General features: G+C 63.3%; 7 protein-coding genes across 7 annotated transcripts; 3 read left to right on the top strand and 4 right to left on the bottom strand.

The window, feature by feature from the left end:
* Window positions 1-105: 105 nt before the first annotated feature.
* Window positions 106-1,800, bottom strand: JCM10292_005006 (uncharacterized protein; the record flags this gene model as incomplete). Its single annotated transcript, XM_076649930.1, has 2 exons — window positions 106-1,427; window positions 1,635-1,800. 2 exons carry the CDS (start codon window positions 1,798-1,800, stop codon window positions 106-108), a joined length of 1,488 nt encoding a protein of 495 aa, XP_076504570.1.
* A 201-nt stretch (window positions 1,801-2,001) lies between these two features.
* On the bottom strand, window positions 2,002-4,538 carry JCM10292_005005 (uncharacterized protein; the record flags this gene model as incomplete). The annotated part of the gene is made up of 7 exons (XM_076649929.1): window positions 2,002-2,114; window positions 2,181-2,772; window positions 2,833-3,120; window positions 3,183-3,808; window positions 3,867-3,945; window positions 4,006-4,124; window positions 4,196-4,538. The coding sequence occupies 7 exons, from the start codon at window positions 4,536-4,538 to the stop codon at window positions 2,002-2,004; spliced, it is 2,160 nt and encodes a 719-aa protein (XP_076504569.1).
* A 486-nt stretch (window positions 4,539-5,024) lies between these two features.
* On the bottom strand, window positions 5,025-7,095 carry SUC2 (beta-fructofuranosidase SUC2; the record flags this gene model as incomplete). Its single annotated transcript, XM_076649928.1, has 4 exons — window positions 5,025-5,924; window positions 6,001-6,485; window positions 6,547-6,607; window positions 6,667-7,095. The coding sequence occupies 4 exons, from the start codon at window positions 7,093-7,095 to the stop codon at window positions 5,025-5,027; spliced, it is 1,875 nt and encodes a 624-aa protein (XP_076504568.1).
* Window positions 7,096-7,704: 609 nt separating this feature from the next.
* Window positions 7,705-9,053, top strand: JCM10292_005003 (uncharacterized protein; the record flags this gene model as incomplete). Its single annotated transcript, XM_076649927.1, has 4 exons — window positions 7,705-7,744; window positions 7,793-7,815; window positions 7,871-8,443; window positions 8,499-9,053. The coding sequence occupies 4 exons, from the start codon at window positions 7,705-7,707 to the stop codon at window positions 9,051-9,053; spliced, it is 1,191 nt and encodes a 396-aa protein (XP_076504567.1).
* A 298-nt stretch (window positions 9,054-9,351) lies between these two features.
* JCM10292_005002 (uncharacterized protein) lies at window positions 9,352-10,029 on the top strand (the record flags this gene model as incomplete). The annotated part of the gene is made up of 3 exons (XM_076649926.1): window positions 9,352-9,469; window positions 9,536-9,674; window positions 9,744-10,029. The coding sequence occupies 3 exons, from the start codon at window positions 9,352-9,354 to the stop codon at window positions 10,027-10,029; spliced, it is 543 nt and encodes a 180-aa protein (XP_076504566.1).
* An 86-nt stretch (window positions 10,030-10,115) lies between these two features.
* JCM10292_005001 (uncharacterized protein) lies at window positions 10,116-12,470 on the bottom strand (the record flags this gene model as incomplete). Its single annotated transcript, XM_076649925.1, has 11 exons — window positions 10,116-10,940; window positions 11,015-11,107; window positions 11,166-11,235; window positions 11,290-11,393; window positions 11,451-11,541; window positions 11,606-11,836; window positions 11,897-11,992; window positions 12,051-12,061; window positions 12,122-12,197; window positions 12,258-12,317; window positions 12,388-12,470. The coding sequence occupies 11 exons, from the start codon at window positions 12,468-12,470 to the stop codon at window positions 10,116-10,118; spliced, it is 1,740 nt and encodes a 579-aa protein (XP_076504565.1).
* A 650-nt stretch (window positions 12,471-13,120) lies between these two features.
* JCM10292_005000 (uncharacterized protein) lies at window positions 13,121-15,272 on the top strand (the record flags this gene model as incomplete). The annotated part of the gene is made up of 9 exons (XM_076649924.1): window positions 13,121-13,263; window positions 13,320-13,439; window positions 13,499-13,630; window positions 13,694-13,850; window positions 13,909-14,084; window positions 14,147-14,251; window positions 14,311-14,677; window positions 14,734-14,828; window positions 14,894-15,272. 9 exons carry the CDS (start codon window positions 13,121-13,123, stop codon window positions 15,270-15,272), a joined length of 1,674 nt encoding a protein of 557 aa, XP_076504564.1.
* Window positions 15,273-15,304: the final 32 nt, after the last annotated feature.

The following is a 15,304-nucleotide window of genomic DNA, read 5'->3' as shown; positions in this document are numbered from 1 at the left end:
TCTCGTGAAGCTGTACTGTAGTCGCTCGCGCCTGAAGACGGTCCCAACGCGTGATATTGCAAACAATCTCTCGGCCGTCGCTGCGGAATGAGCATGTCCTGCACCTCAGACCGTCCGCGGCAGCCTCCCTTCGCCATCGAGTGCATCCTTCGGATCCTTGTCGCGCGGTCCAAGCACGGCGCCGCGCCGGGCAAGCGCAGCGCGCACCTCGTCCTGCCGCTTCGCCTCCTCCGCCTCGAAGGCCCGCTCGTCCGCCGCGTAGGCGTCCATCTCGTTGTCCTCGTCGTCCTCGTCGTCGTAGTCGTCCTCGTCCTCCTCTTGGTCCTCGGCCACGCCCTCGTCAAAGGCGTCGTCCTCCCACGCCTCGTCGCCGTCGTCGTCGACCGCCTGCGCCTCGCGCTCCGCACGCGTCGGGAGCGGCACGCGCGGCTCCTTCTTCGGTCGGCGGTCGAGGGTGTACGCGACCTCCAGCATGGCGAGGTTGGGCAGCCACGTCGGGTCGTTTATCCGCTCGAGAAGCGCGTCGTGTCCTTCTTCGCCGATGCAGTGCAGGATGGCGAGGTGGCGGATCTGCTGCGGCAAGCTTCGGAGGAGCTGCTCAAACGTCCCCGTGCGCTGCTCGAGCCTTGCAAAGTACTCGGGCGTCGCCATGCTCGACTTGACCCAGCCGTGCTCGTTGACGCCGACCGTCGGGTCCCAGCGGAGCGTGAGCGAGCGCAACGAGGCGGGTGCCGTCTTGAGCATCAAGGCCGCTACACGCGGGCGGCAGTAGACGAGCGTGAGATCCTCGACGGCGGTGTAGGGCGCGAGGTTGTGCGCTTTCTGCCACAGCGCGAGTGACAGCGTCCTGAGCGTCTCCTTCGATTTCGCGAGCATCGCCTCGACGATCCTTGGGTTGGCGTCGGAGCCAACCTCGAGCCGCTCGAGCTGAAAGGCGTATTCAGGAATCTGCTCGTCGCCGAGCGTGCGGTAGGCGTTGGGGCGCGCGAACGAGATGCTGAGGTCCTTGAGTTGCGCGAGCGGCGACAGACCCTCGACGAAGTCTCCATTGTTGCAGACGTCGGCGCCGCGCATGGTGAGTTTGCGCAGCTTGGGCATCGTGTCGCGCAGCGCCTCGAAGAGCCAGTGGTAGCTGTCGTCTGGCTCATCCTCATTCTCCCCGTAGCCGGCCCTGAGAGGGTGCCGGATGAACCTCGCCTCCTCGATGTCGTGACACACTCGCGTGACACGGCGCACCGCCCTGGCCGTTGCTCGCCCGTCAAAGAGACCGTTGAAGTGCAGTTTGCGGACGAGCTTGGCATTGTGCGGGAAGCGCTCGAGCGCGATGAGCATGCGCTTCGGCGCCGTGTTGAAGACGGCATCAGACGACTGCGTCTCGTCGTCGTCGTCCGCGCTGCCGTCGAGGGCGTCGTCTTCGGCCTTCCACCCTTTGTTAGGGCGATTCGGGTTGGTGCGCATGTACGGCCCCATATTGCATGAACATGGCGAAGGCCGGGTCCCGCATACTTTGGACTGCCAGAGCGCGAGCATGTCAGCATCGGCAAAGCAGCAAGACGTTCGCCTGTCCCAGTCCGCCCTCTAGCAAGAGGACGGAGCGACAGCAATGAGCGGAAGTTGCCCGACAAGCGACGCACTCTCGATGATCTCGTACAGCTGAGGCTTGAGCAGCTCGTTGAGGCCCTTGGACACCTTGCACAGGACACGCATGGCGTCGAAGTCGTATCGAAGCGCGCTCTTGAGAATGCGGTCCCGCAGCTCGGCGGGAAGGTCGGCGAGGCTAGCAAGGCGCGTGACCGACATACTGAGAAGCTGTGCGGTTGCTCAGATAGCGAAGAACGCCGTCAAGCAATGAAGCGGATGGGTGAGAGCAGCGTTGCACGCGTCGGGACGCGTCGCAGGGGCACAGGAGATGGCAACGCTTATTGCGTTCTTGGAACAGCTGACACAAGGTATTCCAACGGCAAAGTGATAACACGGCTACGGGAACCCTATCCCGACTATCTACTGCCCCTCTCGCTCGCGCCGCTCCTGCTCCTCGCGGTAGTTCCGCTCGTACTTCTCCCGCAGCGCCGCCTCGAGCTGCTCCTGCCGCTCCGCCGGGTCCGACTCGGGTTCTACAAGCGTGCGAGCACGTCAGTGAGCCAGCGAGACGATGCGGAGGGAGAAGGAGAGACACGCACCTGCACCCTGGCTCACGCGGCGCAGCTTGCCCAGCGCCTTTTGGCTAGGCTGAATGGGGACGTACTCGCGCAGGAACGAGCTCTCCGTCTGTCCCTGCGGCGGCTGCAGCTCGGGCGAGTAGGCGTTCGCGCGGTCTGGCACCTGGTAGCCGTTCGCGTCGCCGCCAGCCGAGAGCGAGGCGTACGGGTTCGACGACGAGAAGGCCGGCGACTGCGTCAGACCCGAAGAGGGGTGGTGCTGCGGAGTTGAAGAGTGGCCGAGAGAGAGGCCCTCGAGAGCCTCGAGGCCGTCGTACGGCGATGCGGCTGCGACGCCGGATCCTCCCGTGTGCGCGCCTGGCGCGCCAAACGCACTGCTGGCCGCACCATAGTCGCCGAATGGATCTGCCGCCGGGGCAGCAGACGAGCCGCCTTCGCCATAGTCGTGGCTGCGGTCGGCCGCGTGGTCGTAACCGCCGTGCTGCCCAGCAAAACGGTCGACGCGGTTTTCGGAGCGCGAACGGTCGAGCGCAGCGGCGAGCTCGGCGTCTTCTTGCGCAGTCTGGCGCGAGTGCGAGAGGCGGTGCGCGTAGAGGTGGAGGGCGTCCGAGATCTGCGAGAGAAAGGTTCAGCTTGTAGAAGCAACGCAGGGATTGGGAAGCGGTCAACCCACCTCGGTCATGGCACTCAGCATCTCGCTAAGGACTTCTTCCTCCTCGGTCACCTTGTTACGCAGGTCCTCGGGAATGACGCCGCCGTTTGCAACGACGGCCGCAAACGGATTGTTGCTCGCGAGGTGCGACTGGTCGCCCGCGCCATTCGGCTCACTGATCTGCGGTGTCTGCGCAGGCGAAGTCGCGTCTGCATCGGCCTCTGCGCGCGATTGTGACGCCTGAACGGACGCCCAGTCGAGGTTCGTCGAGAGGAAGTCCTGCGCTTCGAGACACTTCGAGTGGAACTCCTGTACATACATGGTCTTGTCAGACTGAGGCGTAGTGAAAGCAGAGTGGCAGTTTCACGGACCTGAACGACCTCGTTCGCCTCGAGTCCTTCTCGCACCTCGACCTCCTCGTCCGCACCACCGACAACCTCGATCCCATCTGGCCCCTCTCCCCTTACCTGCGCCATCTCTTTCTCCTCGGACGTCATGTCCTCCCACTTCTTCCGGCTGCCCTTCCCCTTCCCTCCTCCCCTGCTCGGCTCGTTCTCGTCTCCTGCGAGCGCGACCGCCTCGCTGAGCATCGCGGCCCAGCTCTTGCCCTCGACCGCGCGTCGGCGCAAGTCGCGCATCTGCTCGATACCCGTCGGGAAGCGGTCTACGCGCGGGCGGCGCGACCCTCGCCGGCCCGACTGCGAGAGGAGCGCCTCGGGCCGCAGGAGCGGGTCGTCAGGGTCGAGGGGAGCACCGCCGGGCTGGTACGCCGGCGAAGTGGCGTCGAGATCGTTCGGAAAAGACTGAAGCGACGTCTTCGGGTCCTGCAAGAGCCGCGTGAAGGTGTCGCCCACGGGGCGCAGGGCGGGCGTCGAGTGCGCGTCGAACGCGAGCGGCGAGAGGACGCGGAAGACCATGACTTTGACGGCGGGCGCCGTGGAGGGGTTGGCTACCATGTCGGTGATGGCTGCAAGGAACTTCTTGCCGGCGACCTGCTCTGTGAGATGAACGGGCGTGAGACGGGGATGAGGCGAGGAAGGAACAAGGGACCGCACCTTTGAAGTGGTCGTTCGTGTTCTGCACAAGCAGGCCCGTCAAGCGCACTGCACGCTCTTGCGCGGTAGGCGTGGCATGCTGCATCCGAGTATAGTGTAAGTCGAGGTCGGTTCGCTGATGGGAACTGGCTGCACACACCTTGAACTCCTTGATGAGCGCCTTGGCCGCCTCCTTGCTCGCACTCGAGCTCGATGAGAGGTAGTCGGCGAAGTGGAGGATGTAGGCCGTGTCGAACGAAGGCATGGCAACAGACCATCCTGCGAACGAGCCAGATCAGCTCCTGCTTTCCGTCGCCTGCGACTTCCTTCTGTCACTCGAAGCCACGCACCGATCGCATTGCCAACGTCCTGCACCCGTGGCGGCCGAGGAAGGCCAGGGCGCTGCTGCTGCTGGTGCAGAGCCTCGACGGGAACGGGAACGAGGACATATTGCTGTCCGGGCGGACCCTGCGGCAGTTGGCCTTGCCACTGCTGCGGGTTGTATCCCTGCTGCTGGAACTGCTGCTGCTGATACTGCTGCCGCTGCGCTTGCCCGTGCGGCGACGGACTTGCACCGTGGCTGTTCGGAGGCTGCGGTGACGGGGTCTGGGCGTCGTGCGGCGCTGGCGAGGGCGTCTGGGGCTGGCTCACGCTCGAATCGGTGCGCTTGTTCTTGTGGAAGAGTCGCTTCATGGCTCGGGGGCGATTTGAGGGCTGATGCGAGACGTGCGGGCTGCGAGGTGGGGGGAGGCTGCAGCGGTGGAGCGAAAGCACGGGCGCAACTCAGGCGGTCTGCGACGTTATTTTGACTGTGTACTGAGTCTCTGCAGTAGCACTAAGCACAAGAAGCAACGAGAGGCAAGGAGTCGAGAGGGCCAAGCGAGCACCGCCCCTCGCAGTCGACCTCGGCAATCTCGCGCGCAGCCCTTGCGATGCCGCAGTGAGACTGCGGACGTTCTGTGACGCTTCTCGCGACAGTGTGCCTTTGCAAGAAGCGTGCTGGGGCGATGCAGCCCACTTTCGAACCTCGACCTCGTCGTTCCGCTCACAACGCGATGGACTCTCGGCAGCACCGCGGTCCAGGAACTTCAGACTTGTTGCAGGGTCTTTTTGGGTATGCACAAAGGGCTGTTGGAGGTCGCGAAGCACCACAGTGTCACGACACCGCATGCTCGCCGCTCACTCTGACTGCTCCCAGGTCGAGCGCAGGCCCCAGAGGCGCAGCGTCACCTCGGCGCCGTCGGGCATGCCGTCCGTCGCAACCTCGAAGCGGTCGACGAGCGCCGTCGGGAACGCCGTCGCGTCGGCGTGGAACGTCCCGTTGTCGACAAAGAACTCGAGGATCGAGCGGTCCCACACGCCGTCGAAGCGCGTCGCGAGGTCGACGCCCGTGTGCGAGAACTTCTCGTTGAAGAGCGGGTGCGAGAAGCCGTCCGTCTCGGCGCGCGAAACCCACGACGTGCCTGCGTTCGAGCCACCGTAGTAGTAGCCCATCAGGAGCGACTCGTTGGTCGAAGACGAGACGAGGCGCATGGTGAGCGTCGAGTTGTCCGAGAGGAGCGAGGTCGAATTGTCCGGGAGCGAGACCTTGAGCGCAAAGTGCACCGCAGGCGCGTCAAAGTCGACTTCGACCGAATCGTTGCCGGAGAGCGTGGCCGTCTCGGTGCCGTTGCCAAGGAGCGACGCGTTGTGCACCGTCTCGAGCTGGTATGGCTCAGAGGTGAGGACGTAGCCGAGCCGGGTGTAGTTCACGAGCGTGTGCCGGCGGGGAAGGCCCATGGTCGAGCGCCAGCCCTCAGCGCCCGTCGGGACCAGGTTCGTCGTCTTCCAGTTGCTCGCCCAGCCGATCGCGATGGCCTCGTCGCCAGTGTTGTAGAACGCCTGCTCGGCGTAGTAGTCCGACGCGAACCCGTCGTAGCGAACGGCGGCATCGTCCGACTCGAAGTGCGTGCCGTTAAACGACCCGATGAAGTACTGGCCGACGGAACCGCCGAGCGGCGCGCCCGGGTTGATCGAGAGGTACAAGACCCACCTGCGCTCGTCGGTGCCGTTGACTGGAACTTCGTACAGGTTCGGGCACTATTTGAGATTGGGGTCAGCTCAAGCTAGGCGCCTCCGCGGAACCCCATGCAGACCGCAGAGAGGCGATACGTACCTCGTACTGAAGGCCCCGATCACCGGCATTCGCGAACTCGGACTGGAGTGTCCACTCCTTCAGGTCGGGCGACGTGTAGACCTGAACCTTGAACTCGACAGAAAGCGCGACGACCATGACCCAGCGCTGGTCGGGCTCGTACCAGAACACTTTAGGGTCGCGGAACTGCGTGCTGTTGAGGTCGAGGACCGGGTTCTGCTCATACAACTCGAACGTGTACCCGCCGTCGAGCGAGTATGCGAGGTCTTGCGTCTGCTTCTCCGGGGTGAAGAGCGTGAAGATCGCGACGACGTTGTCGACGCCCTCGGTCGCGTTGCTGAAGAAGCCCGACGTGTTGTTCGGGTCGAGAACGGCGCTGCCCGAGAACATGCCGGCATCCTCGGACGGCGGGAAGAGCGCGATGGGCTGGTTTGTCCAGGTGTAGAGGTCAGGCGAAGTGGCGTGACCCCAGTGCTGGTTGCCCGCAACGAGCTCGGTCGGGTTGTCTGTGTCGGAACGAGGTCAGCCGCGGCAGCACGACCGAAAGAGACACGAGTTGTGCCGCACACTGGTAGTAGAGGTGCCAGGTACCGTTGCTGTCCCTGAAGAGACCATTCGGGTCGTTCATCTGCAATGTCGACCGGTCAGTCGTGGAGCAAAGCATGCAGGAGCGAGGAAACAGCGCACGAAACCGACTGGCGGGCTGAAGTGAACTTGCGGGCGCAGCGGGCCCGAGTAGTCGCCTTCGGGCGCAACACCCGTAGGCGCAGCGGCGGGAGGGGTCGGGTACGACGAGGTGGCCGTCGACGAAGCACTCGCGCTGGACGCACTGCCCGCCGTGCCGGTCGCCGAAATGGCATTCGATGCCGTTGCGCTCGAGGCCGATGCGCTCGAGGCCGTGGCGCTCGAGGCCGTTGCGCTCGACCCGGCAAAGGTGGTGGCAGATCCGGTGACCGACTCCAGGCTAGAGATGATCGAGCTGCTGGCGCTCTCGACGGGAGGCTCAGCGCCTGTCGCAGTCGCCGAAGCGATGGCGGAGGAAATGAGGACTTGACGTTCAGCGATGACAGCAGCAGAGGCGCCGGAGGCGAAAGCGGCCAACGCGAGAAGCTTCATCTCGCAGACTGGGAAAGCAAGGGCCGAGGGAGGGAGCAGAGAAGAAGGAGGGAGAGAAACTGCGAGCAACGTTGCCACGGTCCACAATCAGGCCAAGCCGAGTGGGGCGCATCGATGTGGTCATCGCCCACTCTTCGCGCAGTCGCGCGGCACACGGAATCTGAACAAGCTAAGCGGAAAGAAGCAAGGGACGCCGAGCAAAGTGGCCGACGATCGCCGCCGTCACCGCACATTGACCACACGGTCCCTTGGTTGAGCGTGGGCGGTGCGCCAGAGCGTGGGCATACCTCAACGGCGTGCGCCCACGGCGCATACACTGCACCACGAGCCCAGCTGCCCGCGTGAGACGAGCGAGAGATGAGAAGGCACGAGACCGCCAGCGATGAGCAGAGAGCGAGCAGAGAGCTGAGCTCTCTCGCACGGCTTGCCAGGCCTTTGTAGCACTGCCTTGCGATGCTGCCCTGACCCAACTCGAGCGCGAGGCAGAGAAAGAGGGGAGACCTCCTCGACGGCGGCAAAGCTGCGGTTGTTGATCGGCTGCAAAACCATTTCGCACGCTCTTGCTGCTGCTTGTACTGCTTGCTGCGTATTGCATTGCCGGAAAGCGCCATGTCGACCTACACTGGCGCGTCCCAAGCTGTTCTGCGCCGTCCTCGCACTCGTCTGACGTAGTTCTTATGCATCTCCCGCATCGCAGGCGCTCTCCAGACCAAGCGCAAGGTGTGTGTGTGTGTGACGGACTTCTAGCCGAGCATCTGCTGACACCGCGGTGCAGGACGAGCTTCTCGCCATTGTTGACGACCTCGACATCCGCTCGTCGCTCGCGTCGGACCGCTTGACCCGCCCCGACCTCATCGAAGCCATCAAGGATGAGCTCCGCGCCAATCCGGGCGCTCGCGAGGACCCGCGCTATTCGGACCTCTGGGCTCACATGCGCGAGGGCAAGAAGCCGTCAAGCCGCTCGCGCAGAAGCATGGGTGGCTCCGCACTCGACGACGACACGGATGCGATGCCTGCGCCCGCCGAGGACGACGAGGCACCGGTCAGCACGTACCGCGAGGTAATCCTCAACAACCACATCCTCGACACGCTCCTGCACCGCGACGACGCCGACCCGGACGCGCGCGCCCTTGTCCCGGCCTCCGCTTCGCTGCGCAGAAAGACAAGCCGGTCCTTGTCGCTTGTGGCACGTCGCAGTTCGGCGAGCCTGAGGCTCGCTGCGCGCGAGACCGCCGGCTTCGTCGAGGAGGTGCAGGAGAAGACGAGCCGCCCGTGGGTGGTCATCGGCGCGATTCTCGTGGCCGAGCTGGTCTGGATCGTCTACGAGGCTGTTCCCTGGGTTGACAAGGCAAGTGCATATCTGGACTCGACTGTCAAATGCCTGTCTGACACTTGATCTACAGCGCTTCGGACCGCACGACTGGCTCCACCGCGCGACGACTCCGTCCTTCACGCTCCACCTCCCCGTCCTCTCTGTCCTGTTCCACCGCACCTTCTATGCGGCGCTCGGCCTCTGGGTCGCGACAACGTACCTCATCCCGCTCGCCATCGCGCTGCTCGCGCCCTTCCCGTCGCACGCCGACAAGCGCCTGCGCCGCCTTCCGGGTGGATCGCGCGCCCGCAGCTCGCACTCTCACGCGCGCGACTCGTCCCTCGCCTCGGCGTGGACGAGCCTCGCGCCTCCAAACCCGCTCATCTTTGCGCTCGCGCGCCTCGCGCTCGCGCTCCTCCGCGGCTACGTCCTCGCCGGCCCGGCGACGCCCCTCGAGGCGCCCGCCGGCGTGCTGAGCAACCTCAAGCAGCTCCTCAAAGAAATTGCGGCCGGTGGACCGGGCAGCCTCGGGCTGAGCCGCGGTAGCTGGTCGTTCGAGGGCGCCGTCCACGGCGTATGGGGCGTTGTCGCCGTCGGCATGGGCGCCGCCGCGGCTGTCTGCGCCTACGCCGAGAACAGGGTGTGAGATGGGACCCGGGCCGGCCGTCTGTTGCCGCAGCGCGTTGGCGGTTGAGGGAGGGCACGGGCGAAGCCGCACAATCAAAGTAATCAAGTCTTGTTGTTATCGAAACGCCCGCTTGTGCTTGCCCACTAGATTGCTTTGCTGCGTGTTCGAGATCACATCTGAGACGAACGTGGCTTGTCTCGAGGTCGTCGAGGTCGAGGTCGTCCCCTCAATCGGCTCTTCCTCGTTCGCATCGCTTGCCTCGCACCGTCGACGCGCTGCTGAATTGTCTCCTACGCGCCGACCGCGTAACTGCGCAATGCAAGTCGACTCGCCGTCTCAAGAGCCGCTTCAGAGCTCTGCATCACCTGCACCTTCCGCACCTCGTCGGGCCGAAGAACAAGCGCCCCTCGTCACGCTGTGCTTCAGTACGAGCGGTGGGTTCGGGTTCAGCCGAATAGGCTTTGTCGCATGCGCGGCTCGCTCATCCTGTTCCCACTCAGTCCAATCGGTGCACCGCCTCTACTCATCCAACCTCTCCGAAGAGAAGAACGAGCTGCGGTACGGCGTGGCTGCGATGGCGCTGCACGGCCACACGTACAACTTTGAGCTCAAGTTCCGCGGACCCGTCTACAAGTCGACGTGCGTGCCGCCGACTCCGCTCCGCCTCCTTCGACGCACATGCTCATCCTGTTTTGTTGCGCTCTGCAGGGGCCAAGTCGGCGGCTCAAACGTACTCGAAGAGATGGCAGGGCTTGCGATACACGAGGTCTTGAGCAACAAGAACCTCGACGTTGACATCTCGTTCTTCCTCTCTCGCCCTTCGACCCTCGAGAATGTGTGCTTGTTCATCTGGCGCAACATCACCGTCATTTCGGCACCGCATCCGTTCGACATCTGCGAGGTGTCGGTCGAATCGACGCCGTGCCCGCGGGCGGGTATTTTTACGACCAAGCAGCGTGTCAGCTTCTCCGGCGACATGATTGCGCTTCCTTGAGAAGCCTGCGCGAGCCAACGCTGGCAGCGCTCTCAAGTCGCCTCGTCGCTGCGCACGGCAAATTGCGCATCCTCCGATTCCCTCTCCTACATTCCGCTTCTCCTTCCCACCTGCGCGCCACCCGCCCGCGCCTTCAGCTTGTCCCCAACCTTCCTCGACAAGAAACTCCACAGTCCCGTAAACGCCGCCCGATCCGCATCGAGACCCCGCACCCAGTGCGCCGTCAGCTTCACCTGCGCCGGGGCGACGCTCGTCGCGGTCGGCGAGGCGGAAGAGGACTGTGCGGTAGGCGGCGACGCGGGTGCCGGTTGCACTAGGCGGATGCGCAGCTCGAGTAGCGGCGCAGCCGGATCCCTGAGCTGTTTCGCGACGTTTAGGTCCGATGCAGGCGCAGCGGGTGCGCCTGCAACGGGCGGGTCTGCGGCTTTGCCGGGTTGGGACGAGGTTGACACGCCCGCTCGCCGCGCCTTGCGCGACCAGACGTTGCGCCACGCCCGGATCCACACCTCGTCCCCCGACTCGCCTCCTTCCTCTCCACTAGTCGCCGCGTCCCGCCCGTCCCAACGCCATTCCAGCGCACCGCGCTCCGAAGCCGCCTCGTTCGCTTGCCCCGACTCGTCGCGCGACATACGTGGCCGTTTGACCGCCCTCTCCTCGCCATCGGCTCCACTGCCCGCTGCGCCCGAAGTGCCGCCGGACCCTACTAGCTCTCGCAGCACCTCGTCTAGCGCGTCTCGCACGATTGGGGCGCTGGAGATGTCGAGCGACAAGGGCGTGCGATAGGTTGACGGGGTGACAGCGGGCGAATAGAAGCGCGCGAGCGGAAAGCGCGAGGATGCGGATGACGACAGAGGGGACGAGGTGGTGGAGTCGGCTTTAGAGTCGAGGGTGGGCGAGAGGTAGAGGAGGTCCTGCAGTGCATCGTATTTGATCAGATCTCGTCGCTCTTGACAGTGGCAGCGCGCCGGCAAGAGAGGCTACGGACCGGAGGGAAGCGTCGGTCTTGAAGCGACCAGCTGAGAATCCAGCGGACTGTGTGGCCGTGCTGCGGCAATGCGATGACATGGTAATTATGTATCTGCGGAGTTGCTGAGCTCAGTTGGGCTGGCCCGAGGCGCAGACCATCACGAGCGGACCTGGTGCGACTTGAGCAGGTCAACGAGCGGTGCGATGCTTGAGTACTTGCCGAGGAGTGTTGTGAACCAGCTGCGCCCGCATCGCGCTCAGTACGGTACCATGTAGTCGAGGGCAGAAACGAACCGAATCTTAGTCTTGCCTAGCGCGACAGAGTCTTTCACCATCTGCGAGACAAAGACGACCTCGCCTCCATCCGTGACCATCTCGTTGTCAGCCCCGGTGCACACCTAGTATAATCACGTCAGCTATGCCGACATCAGAAGGCGCTGATGGCTTCAGCGCACAGCGAACGGCTCGAGCTGCTTCGCTGCGAGCGAGGCATCGATTTCGTCTTGCGAAGCGTAGAATGGCGGATTGCACATGGTGAAGTCGATACTGGTAGATTGAGGCGTCAGTCAGTCAGCACCATGCGCCAGGCAAAGCAGAGTGGAACACCCACATGTTGACCGTATTTACGACTTCAGGCGGGAAGATTGCGCCTCTCGCGTCGACTTGCATGACCGAGATCGTCTCAGCCAAACCGTTTGAGAAAACGTTCTGTCGCGCCCAGTCGAGCGAGTGCGAGTCGATGTCGGTGGCAAACATGCGAAGGCGACTGGATGGAACGGGCGACAGCCGAGATAGCGTGCGACTCGCAAGCATAGGATAGATGGCGGACGCGCCAGTACCGCTGCAGTAGAGTGTGATTCAGCAGTGGGCTCAAGAATAGCGGACACTGTATCCGACCCACACGTCGACGCCAACCAGCGGCGGAAGCGTCGTCGGCGTCACGGCATCGGGCGAGGTCATGAGGGCAAGTCGGAGCACGAACAGGGCGTATTCATGTCTATTGTAGCAGCAGCAATCAGTCTGAAGGTCATGCAGGCCTCACTCGCTTGGCGCACCTGCTCGGAACCTGCAAGTGTCGAGGCTGATCAGCCCGCCAAATCGAGCTCAGCGCAGGGCAAAGACGTACCGTCGGACACAACCGATCTGCTGGAAGCTCAAGCTTGATATTGAAGTCTCGGAGAAGCAGCGCCTGGTTCAAAGCTCTGCAAGCAAGCCGAAGAGCGGTCAGGAGGTGTCTACGGCCGTGATGCACTGCGACGCACCGCACGGCCGCGTCGTCGCGGAAGTCGATCGTTGCACGCTTGTCTCGACCCGGTCGCAAGCTGTTACGGCAGAGCGCGCAGACGTGAGAGGCAGTTGCAGCGAGCACCAAGCGGGAAGGCTGAGACCGACAAAGGAGATAGCGCCGGGACGGCCACTGCGAGCTCGGCGTAGTCTACAGGCTCGGCGTAGCGACTTGTAAGCGCTGACAGCATGAGAAGATGCAGAGACTGAAGGCGAGAATGGTGTCTCATCGTCGCATGACAGAGGGACGTCGCGGTTGCGGACGGACGGGCACGAGCCTCTTTTCCCCTCGTCCGTCTACTCCCTCGTTGACTGAGCTCGCCGTTCCCGCCGGGCCTGAACGTGCTGATGCGCCAGGGGAGCAGCAGAGCTGGCGATCCCCCTTATTATCGCAACTGTTCTAATTCTTCTGAAGGGCCGGACCGCAACGATGCTGTCGATTCCTGTCCCTCACCGTCCTGCTTCTTGCCATGCTGCCCACAACGGCTTCGTGCAGTCCGTTCATTGAGCCGGTGCAGGGCCTGGTCGAGGCCAACGCCCTGCGCGGCGGCCTATTTGACCGGATCGGGAAGTCCAACCTTCCGTCTCGCGTCTCAGCCTTCCCTCCGCGCTTCGATGGCTTTTGCTGTCCCTCGCCCTGCTGTGGATTTCGAGGATCGCACGTCTCCCTCCCCCTCTATACACGACTCCGCGCCTCGGGCCGCGAGCACTGCTGGCACGGGCTGAGCTCGCGCGCGCCTGCTGTCAATCATCCCTGTCGCGCCAGCCATCGCTGAACACTGCGGCCCACTAGTCCGTCAGCCGCCTTTTGCGCGCCGTACTCGCCTAGGGTGCAAGCAACATGGGCATCCTCCAGCTGCCGGAGATTCCTGCAGACGTCAACCCGTACGCGTTTGTTTATGAACTCATCCACGCCGTCTTCAACCGGCTGCCTTCGCCGGGCTTCGCGGCTAGGCTGTACGTTCTTTGGGGTCTCATGGGCTAGTACGTCCGTCTGGAAACTCCTGTTCTGAAGGTGACGCTGATGCATGCGTGTACAGCGGGATCATCATCTCGTTCGTCTACCTCTGCACGATGGCGGTGGAATACCGACGGCGAGAGAAGCGATTCTGGCTGTGGAAGCTCGTCACCCGGCCCAATGGTCGATACATCGTCGGCAAGTGAGTGGCAGAGGGTTTTCGTTTGTTTGCGGACGAAGCTGACCAAGCCTTGTACGCAGCCAACACGCCCTCTTCGCCGTCTTCAGCTTCGTCGGCTGCGCGGTATTTCTCGGCTACGTGATCAATTTCCGCCGTGTCGTCATCCTACAGCAGTACCAGCAGCGCGCGTACTTCTGGCGGTGCCTCATCTGGTGCGTCTGCGACCCAGCTTGAAATCTCACGTCGAAATGTTCTGACCCGCTCGATCTGTACAGGGTCCCGCTCATTATTCACGCCTGGATCTCGTCGTGGTCCAACCTGCAGGCAGCTGTGCTGTCTTCGCAGAAAGCGACCAAGCGGCATCTCCTGTCGCCGCGTTTTGCCAACTCCTTCTACATCGTCGGCCTCGTGATCATCCTTGTCCCGGTCCTCGTGCGTCCACGCACTAAAGTTCGTTCTTGAGCACGGGTCCTGACGGTCAGTCCCTCAGGTATTGAATGTCTACACCTCCTTTGCATGGCGTCATACGTGGGAGTACGGCCTCGGCCTGCGAACCGTTCTCCTGTCCCGCAGCATCACGTCTGGCAACGATACTCCCGAACAGGCGTCTGCAGTCATACAACCGTTGCTGGACGAGCTGAACGACAAGCTCGACTTCTTCCTCGAGTGCGTGTCTACTCCTCGAGCCTTTTGGTTCCGCTTTCTGATATCTTCCCTCTGATGTCCAGCATGATCCGGTCCGGCTTCGGAGTATACGTGCTTGCTATGCTGGTCATCATTGCCGTCAACCTCGGCGGCCTCGGTTTGCTGTTTACGCTTCGCCGCCAGATCAAGTGAGCAAGCCCCGTGGTGTGCTTGCGTATCGCGCCCAGCTGATCTCTCGCGTTCATAGGTTCAACACGCGACGCCTGTCGACGCAAATCCGAACGACAACTCTCGGGACGCGATCGAGTGTGCATGGCCTCCCCGTTGCCGGTCCCGTCGGCGAGAGCGCCGTCTCCTCCACGCCCCCTGACTCGCCCGATCCGCCGCACCCTCTCTCGCCCGACCCAAACCACCTCAACTCCCCTCCTCCGCAAAAGACGCTGCTCAAGCACGTGTTCTTCGCGAAGCAGGGCAATGAGGATGATGAGAACAAGGGGATGAGCATGTCGGTGCTCAAGCACGCCGCGGAAGACACGGCGCCCGCGAGCGCCTCGCAGCGACAACAGGCGAAGCAGCTTCTCGCGCTCAAGAAGATCGAGTGGGACCTCTTCGTGGTGCGTCCTTCTCGGTCTCAATCTCAAACGCGTCAACTCACCGATTTCACCCACAGTTCCTCGGCGCCATCGTCCTCATGGCGACTCTCTTCCTCGCCCTCTCACTTTGGCTCGCCATCTCGCCTCTGTCGGTGTTCCGGTCCTGGACGACGTGCGCTTCGTGCCTCTCCCGCCGCGAGCTCGATCGGAAAACTGATTCCTCCCGCCCGCGCACAGCATGGAGGTCTCGTTCTTCCTCGTTCCCTGGATGTACCTCGTCGGCGTCGACGTTTCCCTTACCTTCCTCCTCATCAACTCGCTCCGGCACCTCCTCTCGTCCGACTCGCGCTTCGCCAATGCAGTCGGCATCCGCAGCCGACCTCTGAACCGCCGTGCGAGCGTCACGGGCCTGACAACGAGCGACGAGCTCGAATCCATGTCGTACAGCCGCCCTGCTCGCATCGGTGCCGAGGATGCACTCGAGCCGTTGAGTGAGGAAGAGGAGGACGCGCACAATCGCCAAGGCGTGAGGATTCATGTCGCCGTCGAGACGCAGGTAGTCGAGGAGGAGTCGGGGCCAGACGATGTGGACCTGCACGCTTACAGGCGCGTGTAGAAGCCGGCCCGGGTGTTCAAGAAGAGCTTTGT

The sequence above is a fragment of the Rhodotorula paludigena genome (assembly GCF_050403205.1).
Source record: "Rhodotorula paludigena JCM10292 DNA, Rt_paludigena_JCM10292v1_ctg29, whole genome shotgun sequence".
Lineage (NCBI taxonomy): Eukaryota > Fungi > Basidiomycota > Microbotryomycetes > Sporidiobolales > Sporidiobolaceae > Rhodotorula > Rhodotorula paludigena.
Note: the sequence above shows the minus strand (reverse complement) of the source record. Positions and strands in the feature narration are given on the sequence as shown.